Source organism: Melanotaenia boesemani, chromosome 22 (genome assembly GCF_017639745.1).
Source record: "Melanotaenia boesemani isolate fMelBoe1 chromosome 22, fMelBoe1.pri, whole genome shotgun sequence".
NCBI classification, from domain to species: Eukaryota; Metazoa; Chordata; class Actinopteri; order Atheriniformes; family Melanotaeniidae; genus Melanotaenia; species Melanotaenia boesemani.
The window spans coordinates 24,505,709-24,523,951 of NC_055703.1; the positions used below are offsets into that span (position 1 = coordinate 24,505,709).

At 38.7% G+C, this 18,243-nt stretch overlaps 1 protein-coding gene across 1 annotated transcript in view; it reads left to right on the forward strand.

The window, feature by feature from the left end:
- The window catches only part of LOC121633539 (E3 ubiquitin-protein ligase TRIM9), a 70,238-nt gene that overhangs the window by 40,174 nt on the left and 11,821 nt on the right, over window positions 1-18,243 (forward strand). The window contains exons 4-8 of the mRNA XM_041975657.1: window positions 6,847-6,957; window positions 9,394-9,547; window positions 12,008-12,088; window positions 15,447-15,610; window positions 17,369-17,507. Coding sequence (XP_041831591.1) covers window positions 6,847-6,957; window positions 9,394-9,547; window positions 12,008-12,088; window positions 15,447-15,610; window positions 17,369-17,507 — 649 coding nt within the window. The remainder of the gene's footprint in view (window positions 1-6,846; window positions 6,958-9,393; window positions 9,548-12,007; window positions 12,089-15,446; window positions 15,611-17,368; window positions 17,508-18,243) is intronic.

Sequence of the window (18,243 nt, forward strand, 5' to 3'; positions counted from 1 at the left end):
AATGAGGCATTTTCAGATTTCCACATAAAATTTCATCAGTAATTCACCAGATTTGTTAAAACATGATGAAATTTTGTGGAGATTTAGAGCATCTGCAAAGAAAAAACCATTTTAGGTTTTTGTATGACTTCCTTTAGAGTCATATTGTACTTTTTTTGTTTTCCTTTCTTTTTATCCATGCATTCTATATTTAAAAGTAGTATGACAAAAAAGTTAAAAAGCTTGACGCTCACTGTTCCTTAACGGCCTGAAATGATTCATGTGTAGCCGAACCTTCGATCCTGACTACTTGAAAATAATAACAACTGGACTTCTAGCCGAAAAAGGTTTTTGGAAGAGAAGGATGACCTGAATATTTCTGAACCTACACCAACACTGCTGGCTTTTATCTTGTTTTTAAACATACACTTAGTTTTTCCCACATTGGACAAGGAATAAGCCGTCAAAGAAGAAGGAGAGAGCTCTGGAAGCGAGTAGGAGGATGCAAACATCAGCTCAGAAAATGTGGGTTCATAATATCACAGCAAGCGAGGAGTTTGGAGAGTTTAGATGCATTTAGGAGCTGCAGCTGCACACTGACTGCTTCCTGGAGGATTCATTTAACAGCCAGAGAACTCACAAATATGAGAGCCAGCATCACTCTGTACTATGTCTGGCAAATATGAGGTGAATCATTCGTTGAGATTTCTTCTAATTGAATGTCGTCACAGAGAGCTGCATCCATGCTGAGCTTATTTTCACTTCATCGCAGACTATTTGTCCTCCTGTGTGAAAGAGAAGCGAGGTAACAGACAGTCAGCAATGCTGCAGCAGTGCACACTGTAAGAAAATTGCTTTTAATGCTCAGAAAGCATTTTAAACTCATCTTTTAAAGTTGTAACTAAGAGGTTGTCAACGTTTTTTCAACACTGTACCCCCTAAGGAATAATTTTTCAGCCTAGTACCACCTAATCCAGGGGGGACATTTTAGTTCAGGGGCCAGATTCAGCGCAATTTGATCTTCAGAGGGCCGGACCAGCAAAATTATCCTAGAAATCATTTTCCATTTTGTTTTAGTACAAAGAAATATAAGTACATTTTCAAGATATTTAAATTTAATGAAAAATCTTTTGTAGAAAATATTTAGAACTGGAAATGGAAATATTTCAAATGATCAGAGTAATTTTTCAAGATCTATCATTCGTCACATGTACATTTCCACATGTGTGTAGCAATCCTGACTGTTTGAGCTGACTCACCTTATAATACAAACTGAAGTTAGATTTACTAAATAACAAAGATACAGAACATCGGAGGATTAAGTTATCCCCTTTTTTTTTTTTCTCACGCATCCCCTGGAGTGTCTCCTAGTAACGGAAGTTTTCCATTTTCAGAAACAAGACTGTAAACAAGTATAATATTTGCTCTTTAAACAGATGTTGACTAAGAAAACAAGCATCAGATAGCATAAAACTGAATTTTAAGCAAAGTCTTTACCATAAAATGATGCAACAGGTCTCAGAAACTGTTTGTATCAAATATGATACATTAGTCGTTAAAGGAGTTATTGCTTAAAAATAGAAATAACAAAGATAAAAAACTTTTAAATGGTCACTGGTGGATAATCAGTCTTTAACAAGACAACCGGGGCTGTAGCTCAGTGGTAGAGCGCATGCTTTTCACGTATGTGCTCCCGGGTTCAACCCCCGGCAACGAGCCAATGCTGTCCCTGAGGGCCAGTCCCAAGCCTGGATAAATACGGAGGGATGCGACAGGAACGGCATCCGTTGTAGAACATGTGCCAAATATATGTGTTAATACATCCTACAACTTCCATACCGGGTCAGATGGAAGCGGATGTGGCGACCCCAGTGGGGAAAAAGCTGAAAGGGAAGATGAAGTCTTTAACAAGACAAATTAACTTTTATTGTAGCTTGATTGATTATCTTTCTATTCCCCGTTATTCCTCACTCAGCTGCGACGTTGCTTTACACTTTTTATAGTCACTGCATTTCCTTCATTTTACTGCTTTTTAGATTGCACTTTCTCCATGCATGGCTTTGATTCTGGCTCTGCCTCTGAAGGTTTTTTATGTTTGGTGTGTTTTAAAAGGTTTTGGGCCATTTCCAGACCTAAATGTATTGTTTACTTCTGGATAGAGTATTTGGTTTTTGGACCTTTCTTCATCAGCCTTGTACTGTTTTTATTTAGCATATTTATGCATAAGAAGCTGACACAAAGCACACATTTAAGCACAAGCTTTGAAGCAATAAGTCCAACAAAAAGCCCAAACACAAGCTTGATGGGCTTTTGTGTTGGTAAAATCAGGGAGGACTTTGATCCATTTTATAATGTATCTAAACTGCTTAGAAATTCCTTTTCTTTACAGCAACATTCAGCATGTAAACAATAGGCCTATCAATGCAAAAGCTGAACTACAGTGTGGCTCAGACTGTGTTAAAGAGGCTGCGAGTCATTTTAGGGATGTGTCTGGGATCCAAATAAGAGACCTGCATTAGCATGTTCCACAATTCACACCCTCAAATTAATTTCACATGCATGTGGAACATATTGGAAAAAGCCGTTTAGCCAGGTCTGCAGGAGCGTGTAGGAGGGAGCAGACGGCAAGTGTCAGCAGGCCAGAAAGAAATTGAAATAAATGTGAGATTTACTCAGGCGTCACGCCTCATCCTTCATGTTGTTCACACAGTAGATGTGAGCAGGGTCTGTCAACGTGAACTGAATGGTAAGTTTCTCTTGGAAAAAAAAAAATTGTCCCTGAATTTTCCTGAATTTTGGGTAAGCCATATTACTACATTAGCTACAGAATATGTATATAAGCAAATAAGAATATTAACCTTTATTCATTCATGTAGTCCCACTGAGACGTGTAGTCTCATTTACAAGAGAGATCTGTTTACCAAACCTAACATGTGTGTCTTTGAATGGTGAAAGAATGTGGATCAGAGGAGATTTGATCAACCAAATGATGCCAGTAATCTCCTTATAGGTGGGTATAACTCTTCATGGTTTTCATAATTCAGTTTAAACAGCAAATGACAGGTGAATAATTCGCTCGGATCTCATTAACCATCACACAAATGAGGAGGCTAATCACCAAGACATCATTTAATTAACTCTGATTCATTCAGGCACCCGTCGGTTAACGGTATAATTAATTATCTTGGATTCAACCAAGTCAAAGACATTTTCTGTCTAATCTCTAACTTGACAGTGAAAATATGATGTATTTGTTTTGTGTAAGTATAATGGAGATGGTTAAATATTGCTGATTAGTTGGAATTTTGGTTCAGGTTTTGTTGTACATGAACAAAAAGGCTAATAAGGAGGTGACGGTGAGCACAGTTTCAATTAGCCCTGAAAGACTGGCCGTGACACCCATCCAAATCTCATTTCCCTCCTGCCTGAGTTCAGTAAGCAGTGAAATACCTCACCTTGCTCTTTTCACTGCTGGTGACAGTGTGCCAGCAGTCTTATGGGATTTTAACTGTTCTCTCTCTGGAATTACAATATCATCCTGTCACTCAGTTTTTTTTACTGCCTATTTAGCATCCCACAAACCCACCTGTTTCAGTCTGTCCCTGTCATCTACATGCCTGCTCCCTGTTTCCTGCATACACTTATATTTACCAAAATCTGGTGTAACTTCATTGTGTGACAGGAATCAATTATAAAAGCAGAGGTCGTACACAGAGATAATAAAACAAATGAGGAGCAAACAAAAGGCTCAATCCAAAAAATTAAAAAGAGATCAGAACACAAACTCCTGATTCACACAAGAAGCAAAAATCAGAACTCTAAAAACAAAAATAAGAACAGAAAACATCTAAGGCCTGAAGCAGGATTAGCAGTTTTCATTATCATGGTCGTAGTTTTCTTATTTCATTACCATGACAACATGTTCTAAAACCCAACTACTGAATGCAAATATATGCAAATTTTATCACTGTGGCGCCCCCTAAAAAAGGCTAATATCCATCTTGCATTCTAACTCTACTCTGATATCTCTCCAGCCAGTAAAAGTCAGTCCTATGTATTATCTTTCGCTCTGTCCTTTTCTGTCTTTATTTTCCTTGATTCATCTGATAACGTCACCGTGTGTTTCTTTGCTGAATCACACATAGTGGGCATCTAAAACAGCCAGTGTGTTGATATCCAGTTGCTGACGCATGATGCGGTGCTGTAAAGCCAAACATAGTTGTCACATGCTGCTTCAGGCAGGAACTCAAAGTTCCAGGCAGCTCCAGGAAAGTGCATAATGAGTGCCAGTATGCCACGGAAACAAGTCAGAGTCACAGAGTTTTAATATTTCGCCTTTAAGTCGGTTTAATGGTGAAGTTGGATCTCCCTCCCTTCTCTTCTGTTTAGTTTCGCCTCCCCTGTGTTTCTCGCCTGGGCTTTGTTAATGATTGCTATGCTTTGAACATGGCTCTGTGACCTCCGTGTTGACAGGAATGGACATGTGCATGTTGTAGCATTTTGCTGCCACTTGGGGGCAGTCTCAGGAATTTGTGGAACAGTCTGAGGTATGAGCTGCTCTTATCTGGGTTTTCTGTGTTTTAATTGCTGAAACTAATGTTCAGGTCAGAAATTATTTTCTACTGACGAACCTTTTTAAAGGAGGTTGCATGGTGGTGTGGTAGTTAGCACCACGGCCTCACAGCAAAAAGGTCGCTGGTTTGAGCCTCGGCTGGGTTCGAACAGTGGCCTTTCTGTGTGGAGTTTGCGTGTTCTCCCCGTGTATGCGTGGGTTCTCTCCAGGTTCTCTGGCTTAACCAGGTTAACTGGTCACTCTAAATTTTCTTTAGGAGTGAGTGTGAATGGTTGTTTGTCCCTATGTGTGTTGGACCTGCGATGGACTTGTGACCTGTCCAGGGTGTACCTGCCTCTCACCTGCTAAAATGCTAGGATAGGCTCCAGCTTACCCGCGACCTGTAATGGACTAAGCAGTACAGATAATAAATAAATGAACCTTTTTAAGCAAATGAAGTATGTGATTCATGTTTTTTTTTAAAAAAAAAGGTCAGGAAGGAAGCAGAACTTCTGCTATTGCCTTTCCCAATGTTCATGATGTTTTCCAAAAAGGTCAAGGTAAGGAGCCTCAGCATGTCCAAAGCTGTTTCCCTCTTGCTATGAATTACTATATTGTTGGTCCTTTCCAACATTTAAGGCTTCTGGAGCAAATCTGTTAATGTACAGTGAAAAAACATCAAATCCTTATCTGTGGAGGCTGAGATCAAGGCATCCCGCTAAATCCTCATCAGTGTTAGCTTTCTATTCCTGGTCAGGTGGTTGTTCCTGACTTTGTTTTGGGTTTAGTTTCCTGCCCTGCAGCTGTTTTAGGTTTATATATTTAATAAATCCTTTATTTATTTACGCTGACCCTTGTGAGTCTTGTGTTTGAGCCCACCTAAGTTCAAAGTGTGACATGGAGCAGGTTTTATTTTCAGCAGGTTAAACATTTGCGTCAGAGGCTAGCATCTCATTTCCACCGTCCCAGTCAAGAGTTCAGCCATCTAAACCCTTAAGCTTTCTTATCAAGCATTTTCATCTCAGCACAGGGAAATTCTTATATAAAACAGATTGATATACCTCAACAATAACCTAAAGATCCCCTTCCAGTTCACTCAAACAGTGTTTGAGTGAACAGTGTAAATCCTGCTTACCTATTCCTCTTTTGTTAATTTTCTATTATATACATCTACAAAAATGCTTTTAAAATTAATTTCCAATATGGTAAGACAAGGCAAATTTATTTTTATAGCAGAATTAATGTACAAGACCATTTAAAGTGCTTTACATAAAACATTAAAAGCATTACAGGTGGTGCAAAGAAAACATTAAAATGTAGTAAAAGGCAGCAACAAAATGCAAAAATCACAATAAAATGATAAATTACATTAAAATGCAAGATAAGTTAAATGTTAGCATGCAGATTTAATGCATAGGTGCATTAGAAAAGAAATGTTTTAGTCAAATTTAGTTTAGGTGCTTCTCGAAATTATTCTTCCTGCCTTTACATACCTACGTACCATGCCCTCTGCATGCCTTCCCTTACCTTTTGTTTGGGTTTGATAAAAATGTGTTATACCTTCCTGCTCATGGAAATTTTGTTTTTGCACGTTTTTTTCACTACAACACGATCGTCTCTATCTTAGTAGCAAAGGATCCTCCCAAACTGCAGGATTAGTGTCCACTGATCCAAATAGCAAATTGCACCTACACCCTCTTGAACAGCTTCTCTTCTTTTGTGTGTTCTGAGAGGCCTTATCCACTGTTTTTGTGACCTCCTTCTGTCACAGAGCCCAGCAGCTTATTCCCCTTTAAACTGTGTTACTTATTCATGTTTGTGAAGCTTCATTTAGCACCATGAAGAGAAATCTGAGTCAGTGTTTAAAGTGGTTGGCATTATAGCTCTCAGGCAGCTTGTATCCAGTGATAGCAGGTTGTAGAGATGCTGTGATACACTTACATCAGAGTCACTTTGCTGTGACTAACTTAACAATACTTTTGGTACCAATTTCATGGCAGAACATATAATAGTTAAGTTTAAATGTAAATAGGTTCCAGCATAATGAATATTCATCCATTAGTGTTACAGTGACAGGTGGACGACTAAAAGCAAGAGCTAACAGATACACTGCCATGCTGTGACACAACATTTTGGACGTGTACATTAGATGAACATAACTTTAAATTGGTGTTTGGGTTACTGAGGAAATAAATACAGAAATCTGCCACATAAAACCACAATTTTATCCATGCTCTTTTGAGATTTAAAAGTATATAATGTATAACTTCCTATTTCCAGTACTAACTTGTCTAGTGTTTGTCTTCCTTCAACAGGTGGTGCGTGACCAGATCACCCACTGCACCATGAAGCTACGCCAGACCACCGGCATGATGGAGTACTGTCTAGAGGTCCTAAAAGAAAACGACCCCAGTGGTTTCCTGCAGGTATCTGACCTCCCATGTCTTTATGCATGAAATTTAATGGCAAGTTTCTTAAAGAAGGCTTTCACAAGGGATTAAACAGAAGAAATATAATGAAAGGATGCTTTAAAGCTGCATGGCAGACAGAGGCAGGATACATTTCTCATCACTGGAATCATTTCTAGAAATTTGTGACCAAAACCATTAAAGGTAAACATTTAAGTCAAAACTCTGATCATGAACAAGCTGGAAACTATGTAGGGGGTCTTTACATTTTTAGTAAATCAACTTAGATGGTTTATTTCTGGGATTTCCTACTAAAAGAATTGCTATAAGGCTTAGTCGGCTTTGCAGGAAGCATCTCGTGTATGCACAACTACAAACAGCACAGTCAGAGGTGATCAGCCCTGAAATCAACAACAACACGAACACACTCGCCTGCCTGATTTCATGCTCCTTACACAACACAGAACACAGCAGGCGACTGATTAGTTTAACTATGCTGCAACTGATCTGTTTCTTATCGGCAGGTTTACATGATCAGCTGCTGATCTCTAGTTATTGATCTGTGTACACTTTGTCGAAATGGAGGGTAAATGCAGCCTCAGATGGAATAAAGATGAAATGCTCCCTGCAGAAATGAAAGTCATGAAGCTGCATAATCTCAGATTTTTTCTTATTTTTAAGCTCATGTCTTTGGCTTAACTAATGCTGACTATTTCTAAAAGGAGCGGCCCCCATGCAGCTTATTCTCAGACCATATTTTTCAATATAGTTTAGTCTTAGAAAACAACCACATCTGACTTTTGTCAGACTGGTCAGGTTATAGACAAAGAACGTCTGTCCTGGAGTGTCTGGTACCAACATGGTGATAGTAGATCCTTTGAGCCCTGTGGCTGTTGAGATGGGGTCTTTGTTGACTGGACTTATTTTGTATACATGAGACCAGACTGGTATCTTGAGATTTTTGGAGGTTGGTTGAACACCTGAAATTTTCTGTTGTGTTCTTAGAGTGCTTCATGAGCAAATGTTACCGAGTTCACTGCTGTTCACGAGGAGAGTCCTGTTGACATGTGGCGGGGAGGGAGTGGTCTGCAGAAATGGTTTCATACATGAAGCACACATTACAGGCCGTTAATGCATTTGCATACTGTATAAGACAGAGGAAGGGTGGAGGATGTTGTTCTGGCACCGACTTACATTCAACAGACTAAGAAGTTGAGAGCTATCTTTTCTGGGGGTAACTGGAACTGCTGGAGCTGATTGCCTAGAGATGAATGCTGCAAAAGCTGCTGAACATAATGGCCAATTCTTCCCATTCTCCACACAACACAGTGAGGAAACAATAGAGCGTGTTCAGTCAGAGGGTTCTTCAAGTAGCTGCAAGACAGAAAAGTACAGTCCTACCTCCAGGTATTACCCTCCAGAACAATAGGATTGCATGACTGACAATCAATTATTTATCCATTTTTTTTAACTACTACAACATTATAATGTCACTGGAAAACTAGTTTACATTTAATGTAAATTAATTCAAATTTCTGTAATCCTGTTGTCAGTTGTCCCAAATATACAGAAACCACGAAAGTAAGACAAGCAAATATTAAATTATGATTTTGATCAAAGCATCAAAGCAACCACCACAATGACAGACCAGTATAACGTTTTTTTCTTTAAGCAGCAATTTATTGAAATTTTCCGTAAACCTTTCTGGTTGTTCTGCTTCTATAACGAAGATTTTTATCTTTTAAATCAGAAGACATCTGATTTCTTTCCTCTGGTTTAAAGGATTTCTTTTCTTGGAGAAAGAATGCGTGAGGGAAATGGAATAAGGTGAAAGCTGGAGATGAAATGAAGATCAAGGCCGCTTTTGAGGAAAACACACCCACACACACTCTTTTCCCCCGCTTCCATCTCTTCTGAATATTTCATAATGTATTGATTATGTTTCTTTGTTGTCGGTAATGTCTAAACTCTAAATAGATGCTCTTAAAGAATTACAGCTGGGTTCAGTGACAGTAAGCTCAGGAGCATTTGTAAATTCACAGCAGTTTGAGCTAATCTGACGTAGAAAATGATGTTAAATGAAGTGATCTGCTTTGAAGGCTTAAGGATGAAGTTCCAAATCCTGGACTCATGCTGAGCCTTGGAAAAACTGGCAGCCACATTCTTTGCATTTGAGTAAATGTACTGCATTAATTGAACTTTTATTTCCTGTGGCAATGAAGCTCTTACCAGCCGACAGGAGGTCGGATTCTCATCCTTTAATGTTTAAAGTGCACTAACGTTCACTCATCAGACATAAAGTAATAAAGCCAAGCCACTAGAACGGATTCCAGCCCAGGAAGGCTCCTCTGTATGCAGGGAGGCTATCAGGTACCTCCAAGTATATTCTGAAGTATTTCATGGCTGTGCTCTCCTCTTCCTTGTGTCTGCTTGCTTTAACTTGCCTGTGGATAGATCTCAGATGCCCTGATCAAACGAGTGGCGTCATCTCAGGATCAGTGGGTGAAAGGGGCTCTGGAGCCGAAAGTCCGCCCTGACTTTGACCTCACCGTCAACACAGACTCACTTCTCCAGACCATCCTGCAGCTGGATTTCAGCCAAGGCAAAGGTAAAGCTCTCAGTTACATTTTCAAACTTATTTAACTCCTAAACTGAGTCACAATTGTGCTTTTCTGCAATAAAGACGTTAAACTAAATGGTTGAAATGTCCCTCTCCTCAAAGTTTGAGACAGAGATTTGCAGTTGCAATGATGGCAATTTAGGAGTCAAGTTCAAGATAAAATTGTCAGAAAACACCTTCAAATACAGTCATGTAAAAAAAGAAATAGTCATTTAAAATGCAGAAACAGTCTTTGTGGCATCCACTCAACAGGAATTAAATTAACTGATCATCAACAGTGTGAGCACCTCTATTAAAACAGATTTATTATGTCGTTTGCTGCTTAGCAGCATTCAGGTGTGTGTGTTAACACAATGCCAAGGAGGGAAGACATCAGCAATGATCTTAGAGAAGCAACCGTTCCTACCCATTAATCTAGGAAGGGTTACAAACCCATTTCCAAACTGTTTGAAGCCTTTCTACAATGAAAAAAGCTGCAAAAAAGTGCAGACTGTTAAATGCTTACGGATAAAAAACCAAAAGCTACATCTCAGACTCTCCAGGCCTCAGTTAGCATATTCATGACAGTCCAGTCAGAAAAAGACTGAACAAGTATGCCTTGTTTGAAAGTGTTGCAGGATAAAGCCTCATCTTTTAAAAGAACATGACAACACGGCTCAAGTTTGCAAAGCTGTGTCTGAACAAACCACGAGACTTGTGCAACAATGTCCTTTGGACAGACCAGACCAAAGTGGAGATGTTCGGTCCAAATGCACAGCAGCATATCAACACCTTATACAACTGTCAAGCACGGTGGTGGAGGGATGATGATCTGGACTTGTTCTGCAGCTGCAGGAGCTGGAGAGATTGTAGTCATTGAGTGGACCATGAACTCTGATGGATGCCATAGTGTTTTATAATCAAATGTGAGGCCATCTGTCTGACAGATAAATCTTGGCTGAAACTGTCTTATGCAACAGGAATATGATCCAAGCACAGCAGCAAGTCTACAAAACAATGTCTGAGAAAGAAAAAAAGATTAAGGTGTTGACATTGTCCAGTCAAAGTCAAGACCTCAGACAGCTGTGCAGAAACCTCAAATTGCAATGAACTGAAGCGACTTAATAAGAAGAGTGGGCCAAAATTCCTCCTTGACCTTGTGTGAATCCTGATAACATCAAACATGTTATCATGTTATCAGGTTGCATTGACCTCATATTAAGATCTGAAACAGGTAATTCCTGATAAGTCAAGTCAAAGAACTCAAACTATGTTTTCTTTTTCTCATGCTTCAGATGATCCATGCTGTTAGATCTATAAATGAGCCAACTTGACAAACATGACTGATCTGAAGCAGCAGCAACTCCTTGGTGTAGCATTTAGCAGATATAACTCATCCCGTTTGAGATTTCTTCGCAGCACATGCTTCCAATTTGCTGCTTATTGGCTTTTGCTACCCAACAACATGCTGCTGTGCATCAGTAAACACTATATATTCATGCTGCTGCAGTCCCAGAGTTACTTAGATGCATCAATGTGTGTTAAATATGTAAGCAACAGTTGCATATTTTATTTCTAAGCTGCTCCACTGAGGCAATAAATCTGTTTTTTGTTTTGTTTGTTTGGAATTTTATAAGGAAATGATGCTAGTATGGCTCCCTCTCTGTTGCTTTAGTTGTGCCTTGATAATTAAATGACAACTTTGTAAATGTAATAAGTTAATCATTTGTGTAAATGCATTTAACAAATCTGCAAAATGGTCTTTAAAACCATGGGAAATGTATAGTTGGAAAAGTTGACACCAAGCCTTCACGCAAACATCTGCAGGTCATGGCTCAGGTTGAGTCACACTTGAAGGAAACTGCCTCTAATTTGAGCTCTAGTCAGGCTTGTTGGGAAGCAGAGAGGCTTTGATCAGGTTGCCTTTGTTCTTTCTGGCTAAAGACATGAAACTCATCGCTACGCCTTCCTACCCTCACATCCCACTGATCAGTCAGAACAAAGCAATGGAGTTTAAAGATTGACAATCAGATTTCTACTTTTGAATCGTAGTCTCTAACATCGAGAGCAACACAGTGTAGGAGGCGCTCTTATTCACAGGAAGCTCAAGTTAATTCTCCACCGCCTTGTGTTTTCTTTGCTTTCTGAACAGGAAAGGTTGATTTCAATCTCCTACACTGTATTTAAGTAGTGATAACCATCGTTAAATTATCTATTTTCTTCCTTAATGTGATTATAAAGGAAGATATACTGACATGAACCATGACAATATGCCCTGTGAGTTGACATTTACATGCTGTTATGTGCATGTGAGGATACTCTGACTTACTCTGGTAAAAGATTAATGACCTCTTTCTATATTTTAGGCATTAATTCTAAACTTCCACGCTAGTTTCACACTTTGCTGCCATTTTCTTTTATTTTATGTGTTGTTGTATTAAAACATCCAAACCAACATCATATTTCCAGATGTGCAGGAGAAACCGTTATTGAAACAAATGCAGGCAGCAGACAGTGGTGAGGCTGAGATGGAGACAGAGAGCCCCGGAGGTATTTCAGAGACTCTTACTTCCTTATATGTATTTTGTCCCTCCTCCCTCATCCCTCAGCCCTGATTGCCATCACGGTCATTCTGATTGGAAAGTCACTGAGTTTTGTTCCACAGCATCTCTGTGGTCTTTTCCCTTTGCATGGTTATTGTTTTCCAGCTCCTCCCCAATAAATGTGCCTCTGCAGAACAGTTTTGAACACGGACACCTGTTTTCTAACATATTTCTGTTTTTCACGCTAGGTTCTGATTAAATAAAAATATATTTTTACAACTTGATATGCTTCTTAAAATGTCATTTAACCTGCGCTGTTTAAACTTATTACCTGATACAATGATCAAAAGCAAAAGAGAAGACATGGCAGACATCAGTTTGCCTCCCAAGATAATCCTGCTAATTATGAAAGAGAGATAACAAACCCCTTGAAATGACATCATTAGGACATTTAGCAGATGCTCTTATCTAAAGCAATTTACAAATGCAAAGTAATATTCAAGCTCCAGTCCATTAAAACACTCTGGTCAATACATCAAGTGCTAAATCAGTTCTAATCTATCTTAATGACGGAGTTCAACCAGAGCAGCTACAACTGAAGTAAGTGCATTCTGGACCATCTGTAAGGTTTTTGCTGTGCAAGCTGGAAGACCTGCTAGAGGAGCTCTGTAGGAGTTTAGCTGAGAGTTTCTACAAAGAACTGTGAGTCATCCTGAGTCAGAATTTTCATACACTGTAAAGTGAAAAGTAGCATGAATGTGGGACAGAAGAAATATGTATAAAGAAGAATAACCAGCCATCAATCAATCACAACAGATAGTTAGAGGCGATTTATGCTGCTATTGTGATCAGGAATTATCAGCCGGCATGATCAATAGCTCAGCCTTTAAGAAGTTTAGTTAAAACGAATATTGTTTGTAATTCCAAACATGGCGGTACAAAGCAACAAATGGGTTTAGCCCCTCAATAAATGCAACAATAAAAAAAATACAAAGTTGTTTATTAACAATAGTAGCTAAAAGACAGGTAAAACTCATTTTATTTTTCATTATAGTTGAAGTTAAATATGTAAGTTTATAGAATAAATGTATTTTTTATTATTATTATAATGTATTGTTTTATTTATTTTCTAACATTTAATTAACTTCAGACATTCAGATATTGGGTGCAGCAGAACTGTATTTCAGATTTTCCTGAGCGGTGCAGTTTTTTTCCTGATTCAGAGCAGCTGCAACTTTGGAGAAAAGCTGTTTGTGTGGCTGGGAAGAGCTTCGAAAGGTTTGCCTGATGGCAGCAGTTCAAAGAGATGGTGGCACGGGTGCGTGGAGCCCTCACAGATACCAGTTGCTTCCTTATAACCCGTATAGGGTTGATTTCTTCCAGTGCTGGGAGTTAAATCCTGATGATCTTCTGTGTGCTGCAGTGACATGCAGTAAAAGGGATGTTATTTTTGTGGAAGATAAGCTATGATTTTCATCTGACAGGTGTAGTGTAACAGCTGTAAAGCAGTGATATGGAAAGCTGTTGTAGGTCTACAGAAGTGAAGATGTGACATGATAGAGCCTTGGGGTACCCTGTAGAAAGGCGTTGGGAGGTGGACATGAAAATGTGAAAGACGTCAGTGGGCTACGATTTAAACCAAGACTATGCCACACATTAGATTCCTCTTTCAGAGAGCACAGAGCTGTGCTTCTTACATATTCCAAGTTTTATTGTTTATGCATATATTACATGATGTAAAAGTCTACTGTTTTGGCTAATAGTGGCTTGTATTAAGTAAGAGGTTAAACTAATAGATGGCTATGAAAGCTGTGACAGTGACAGTGTTGAGAAAGTGCAGATATTAATATTTATTTATTGAATTGTAGGTAAAAAGTTGAAAAAATTTGTTAATAAAAGCTTAAATCTGTCATTTGTTTACCTGTCGTCAGCTTCCCTTTAATAAGACCTTTTACTCACTGGGACCTGGAGATAGTTGCTGCAGTTTTTCTGAAGAACCTTTGTCATTCTTGCAGATTTTAGCTGCTTATCAGTCTTATGATTCTCCTCTTCGTGTTGAAAGCATGCTCTTTATTAGAAGTTGTGCAGAATGAGGTCTGACTTTGTCCACAGAAACACTCAACTTCCTCTCGTTACAAGATTTCACCTTGCTCTACCCCTGAATCAAAAGTACCTTCACACAGACGAGGGAAGAAGAAGTCCTCCATACCATGGACACTGATGCTTCCCATACCATCATATACTGGATGATCCTTCTCATCTTTGGCACGCAGAACCAGACATTGTGTTTCCTTTCCCCAAAGAAACTGAAATGTGGACTCATCTGACCACAGAACATGTGTCCACCGTCTTTCTGCCCATCTGAGATGAACTGGTGCCCATATAAGTCTTGCAGAGGGCTGATACACTGCTTCCTTCTTGAATAAGAACATGTCAGGTTACATTTATGGATTGTATTGAGTGAAAGTGGTTTTGCTTGTGGTTATATTGATGGCATGACGGTTTCTCCTGCAGTGCTGTCTAAAGGGTCAAAGGTCATCCAAGAAATTAAAAGAGTGACAGATTTCCGTTTTTATTGCATGATAGAAAATTTCCCAAATTCTCCTGACATGAGAAAAGTAGGTCCTGCCACATGCTTCTGCACTGACTGCTTCACTACTCAACTACTCTGTCTCAGCAAAAGACACTGAAGCAGATTTTATTAGTCAGACCAGCACACGCGTGCTCGGTGATTATTTTACCCTGTTGTGTGATTTGTACGTTTGTTTCACCAACTTTTGGAATAAATTTTTCTCCCAGCACAAGGGTTAGACCGATATATCTTTTGACTGAGTCCTCTGATCATATGTAGATTTCTGCCTTTATTACTTGTTTTTCTTTAATTATTATCCAACAGAGAATCAATCCTTATTTTACACATTATGTCATTTATAAAGTCACTTGCCTATAATAGGAAACTGATATAGTATTTTCCTACATTGTATAACTGGTTTCAGTTGTCCAAGTCAGTCCTCAAAGCTTATATCAGTCTAACCCGATGCACCTTGTGCACTACCATCATATCTGTCCTCACGTGGTCCAGTTTAAGCCTCATCTGATTCCCAGCTGTTGGCCTCAAAATGAACCTGGAATTCTTTCACCCATAAAGCTTCTTAATTTCACATTAGACTTCTATTAAAGCTGCTGTTTCTCTCTCTTCAGCCTGTTTAAAGGCACCAAGCAAGATGAGGACACCCATGTTTGTCCCCCCCCATTCCTCTTTCTTACTATCCAATTTCCATCCTTCCCTCGTTCTACATTTCTTCTCTACTATCATCTTTCCATCTCTCAGATATAATGTTTCATACATGTGCTTCGTCCCTCAGCGGAATCTGGACCTTTGGTGCCGGCAGCTCCCCTCCTGCAGCTGGAGAAGTGTTGCACCAGGAACAACAGCGTCACCCTGGCCTGGAGGGTGACTGCTCCCTCGGGCAGCCCCATTGAGGGCTATATCCTGGAGCTGGATGACGGCAACGGAGGACAGTACAGGGTGGGTACAAAATACTGAGATAATAATAATAAGCATGGGAGTAAGAATTAGTGTTACTTATATAACTTGTAAAATAAAAAAAAAATAGTTTTGTCACAAAAACACACATATCCCATTAAAAAGGAAGATTTCTGTGAAGAAATCTAAACAAAAATAAAATGAAATTAAAAGAATTAGCTCAAATAAAAAATATTGTAAATAAATTTATTTTTTTTTAAAAATGATGAATGCAGCTTTTTAATTATTTGTGTTATAAAATGTTAAAACCAATTGTGAACACAACTAGCAGGCAGTGCAGTCAGGCTAAAATGAAGGAAATAGTTTGTTTTTTCTTTTTTTTTTTGTTGTTTATTTTTAATTATCTGAAAGCAGCTCAATGGTTTTTGAGACAGCCGAGCAGAAAAGAAGTTGCATTTATATAAATGGGTAGAGAAAGGTACATGGATAGATCTTAGCAAAAACAAGAGGAATGACCCTATATCAGTAATTTTGTACATTTGGATTAACCTTTTAAATCCAAGGTCCCTCAGCTGGGGGACAGATTATGCCAATCTGCGCCAAACTGGGACAGAACAGGTAGCCTGAACGGTCTGTACTAAAACCTCTATGATTTCCTCCGCTTCATTTTATAGAGTTGGCCTTTGCAGGGATGACTTTTTATATTGTACTATGATCTGTTAGAGGTTTAGAGCTACAGATGCATCATTTCAAAGAGATATTCATATTCATCCTGAAAATGGTTGATTGTTGTTTAGCCAAGCTTGAAACTTTTATTTGTATTATTTGTCATCTCCATTTCTTCTTCACTGGTAATACATATACTGATACTTACATACCTTAACAAATCTCAGTGTTCTCTTAACTATGACTCCAAAAGTATTCAAATAGACCTTTTGGTTGCAGAGATATATTTATTTCAGGATGGACATGTAATTTATAAACAGATACCAAAAACACTGACTGCATACCCAAAAGGTTAATACAGTTTTACTAATGTTACTGAGATGTATTAAAGGCTTGGAGTCAAATAATATTCCTGGTCACATGCGATACTGGTTTGGATTATGAAATGTCTTTTGTCCCAATATGTCACCTCGGCCTTAATGTTTTTCAACATGAAGAAATGACAAGACATCCAAGATTTAAAATGTGATTGCCCTAAATTAGACCTGAAAGCATCGAGTCACATGTAATTAATCATAAATTCAAAAATCTACTTGAAGAGATACAATACCGTTTTGATTTGCTGATAACTGAACCACTTGGTAACATTTATAGAAAATACCCAAGTCTGAGAACTGACCCTTGAGGAAGACCGTGCAGGATTTTAGGCCAAGCTAAAACTGGAATCTCCAAGAGAAGCTAAAAATGATCTGTTGCTCAAGTGAGACTAATTGAGGTCAAACCTGTAACGCACCCACAATTTTATCAAAAGCTGCAGAGAGAACCAACAGAACGAAGACTAAACAGCAGCCTCATAATAATACTGAATAACTGGAATCACAAATACAATTTCTGATGTTATAAAATCTCATCTACCTCATATTATCAATAATACATCCTCTATCACTTAAATACAATATCTCTTGTTGTGTAATAAATCATGTTGTGAGTAAACATGAACGAAAAATGCTTGAGTTCTTGACCTCTTCACTAATGCTTCCATCCATGTTATTATGCATTATGCATGAAGTCATAAAATGTAAGTGCTTATGTTTAAATTGCATTTGTGATTATGCTTAAATGTGTTTCCCTCAGGAGGTGTATGTGGGGAAGGAGACGATGTGCACGGTGGATGGGCTGCATTTTAACAGCTCCTATAACGCCCGGGTGAAAGCATACAACGCTGTTGGTGTTGGACCCTACAGCAAGACAGTAGTACTGAAGACCTCTGATGGTACGTGAGTGAGACATCGTCTGGTTCCTTTGACCCTGATTATATAATTATTTTTGTTTGTGACTCACAATGTCAGTATATTTGTGCTCTGTAACACAGATGGAGAAAGCCTCTTAGAGGAGGAGATTGTTTTCTTTTTATAGAAAAGGTACACAGAGGATGTGGGGGAGAGAAGAGCAGCTTGGATGAGGGGGGTGAGACGGGAATAGAAGGGAAAAAAAAAGAGCAGGAGGGAAATGATAGCAAAGAAAGAGAGAGAGAAAGAAGAGAAAGTAAATGTAATGAAAAGAAGGTGTAGATTAGAAAGAAAGTAAACAGAGAAATCTTAAAAGTTAGCATAAAGAGGTACAAAAGGAGTAAAAGAGAACGAAAGAGAAAGAAATTGCAGAAATAGACAAACAAAAGAGAGGATTGTTATAGGAAATGACAAAACACCACCTCCCTAAACACACACTTCCTCTCTGCCAGCTGCAAAAACAATATGCATTAGAATCTGCTCTCTTGCTGATAACATTTTATCCCTCCAGCCCTTTTTTATTTAATTATTTCTTCCTGCATCCTCTCCCTCTTTTCCCTTCCTATCTTTTTTCTTTCCTAATTGCACAACAGCTGAACATTGAGAGTAATTATGGGATGTGTCTGTTGTTTATCAAGCTGCTAAACACACATTTCTTTTAACAAACAATTTTCCTAATGCATGTTTTCCATATAATTCTGTGTGAACTTTGCACCTGCC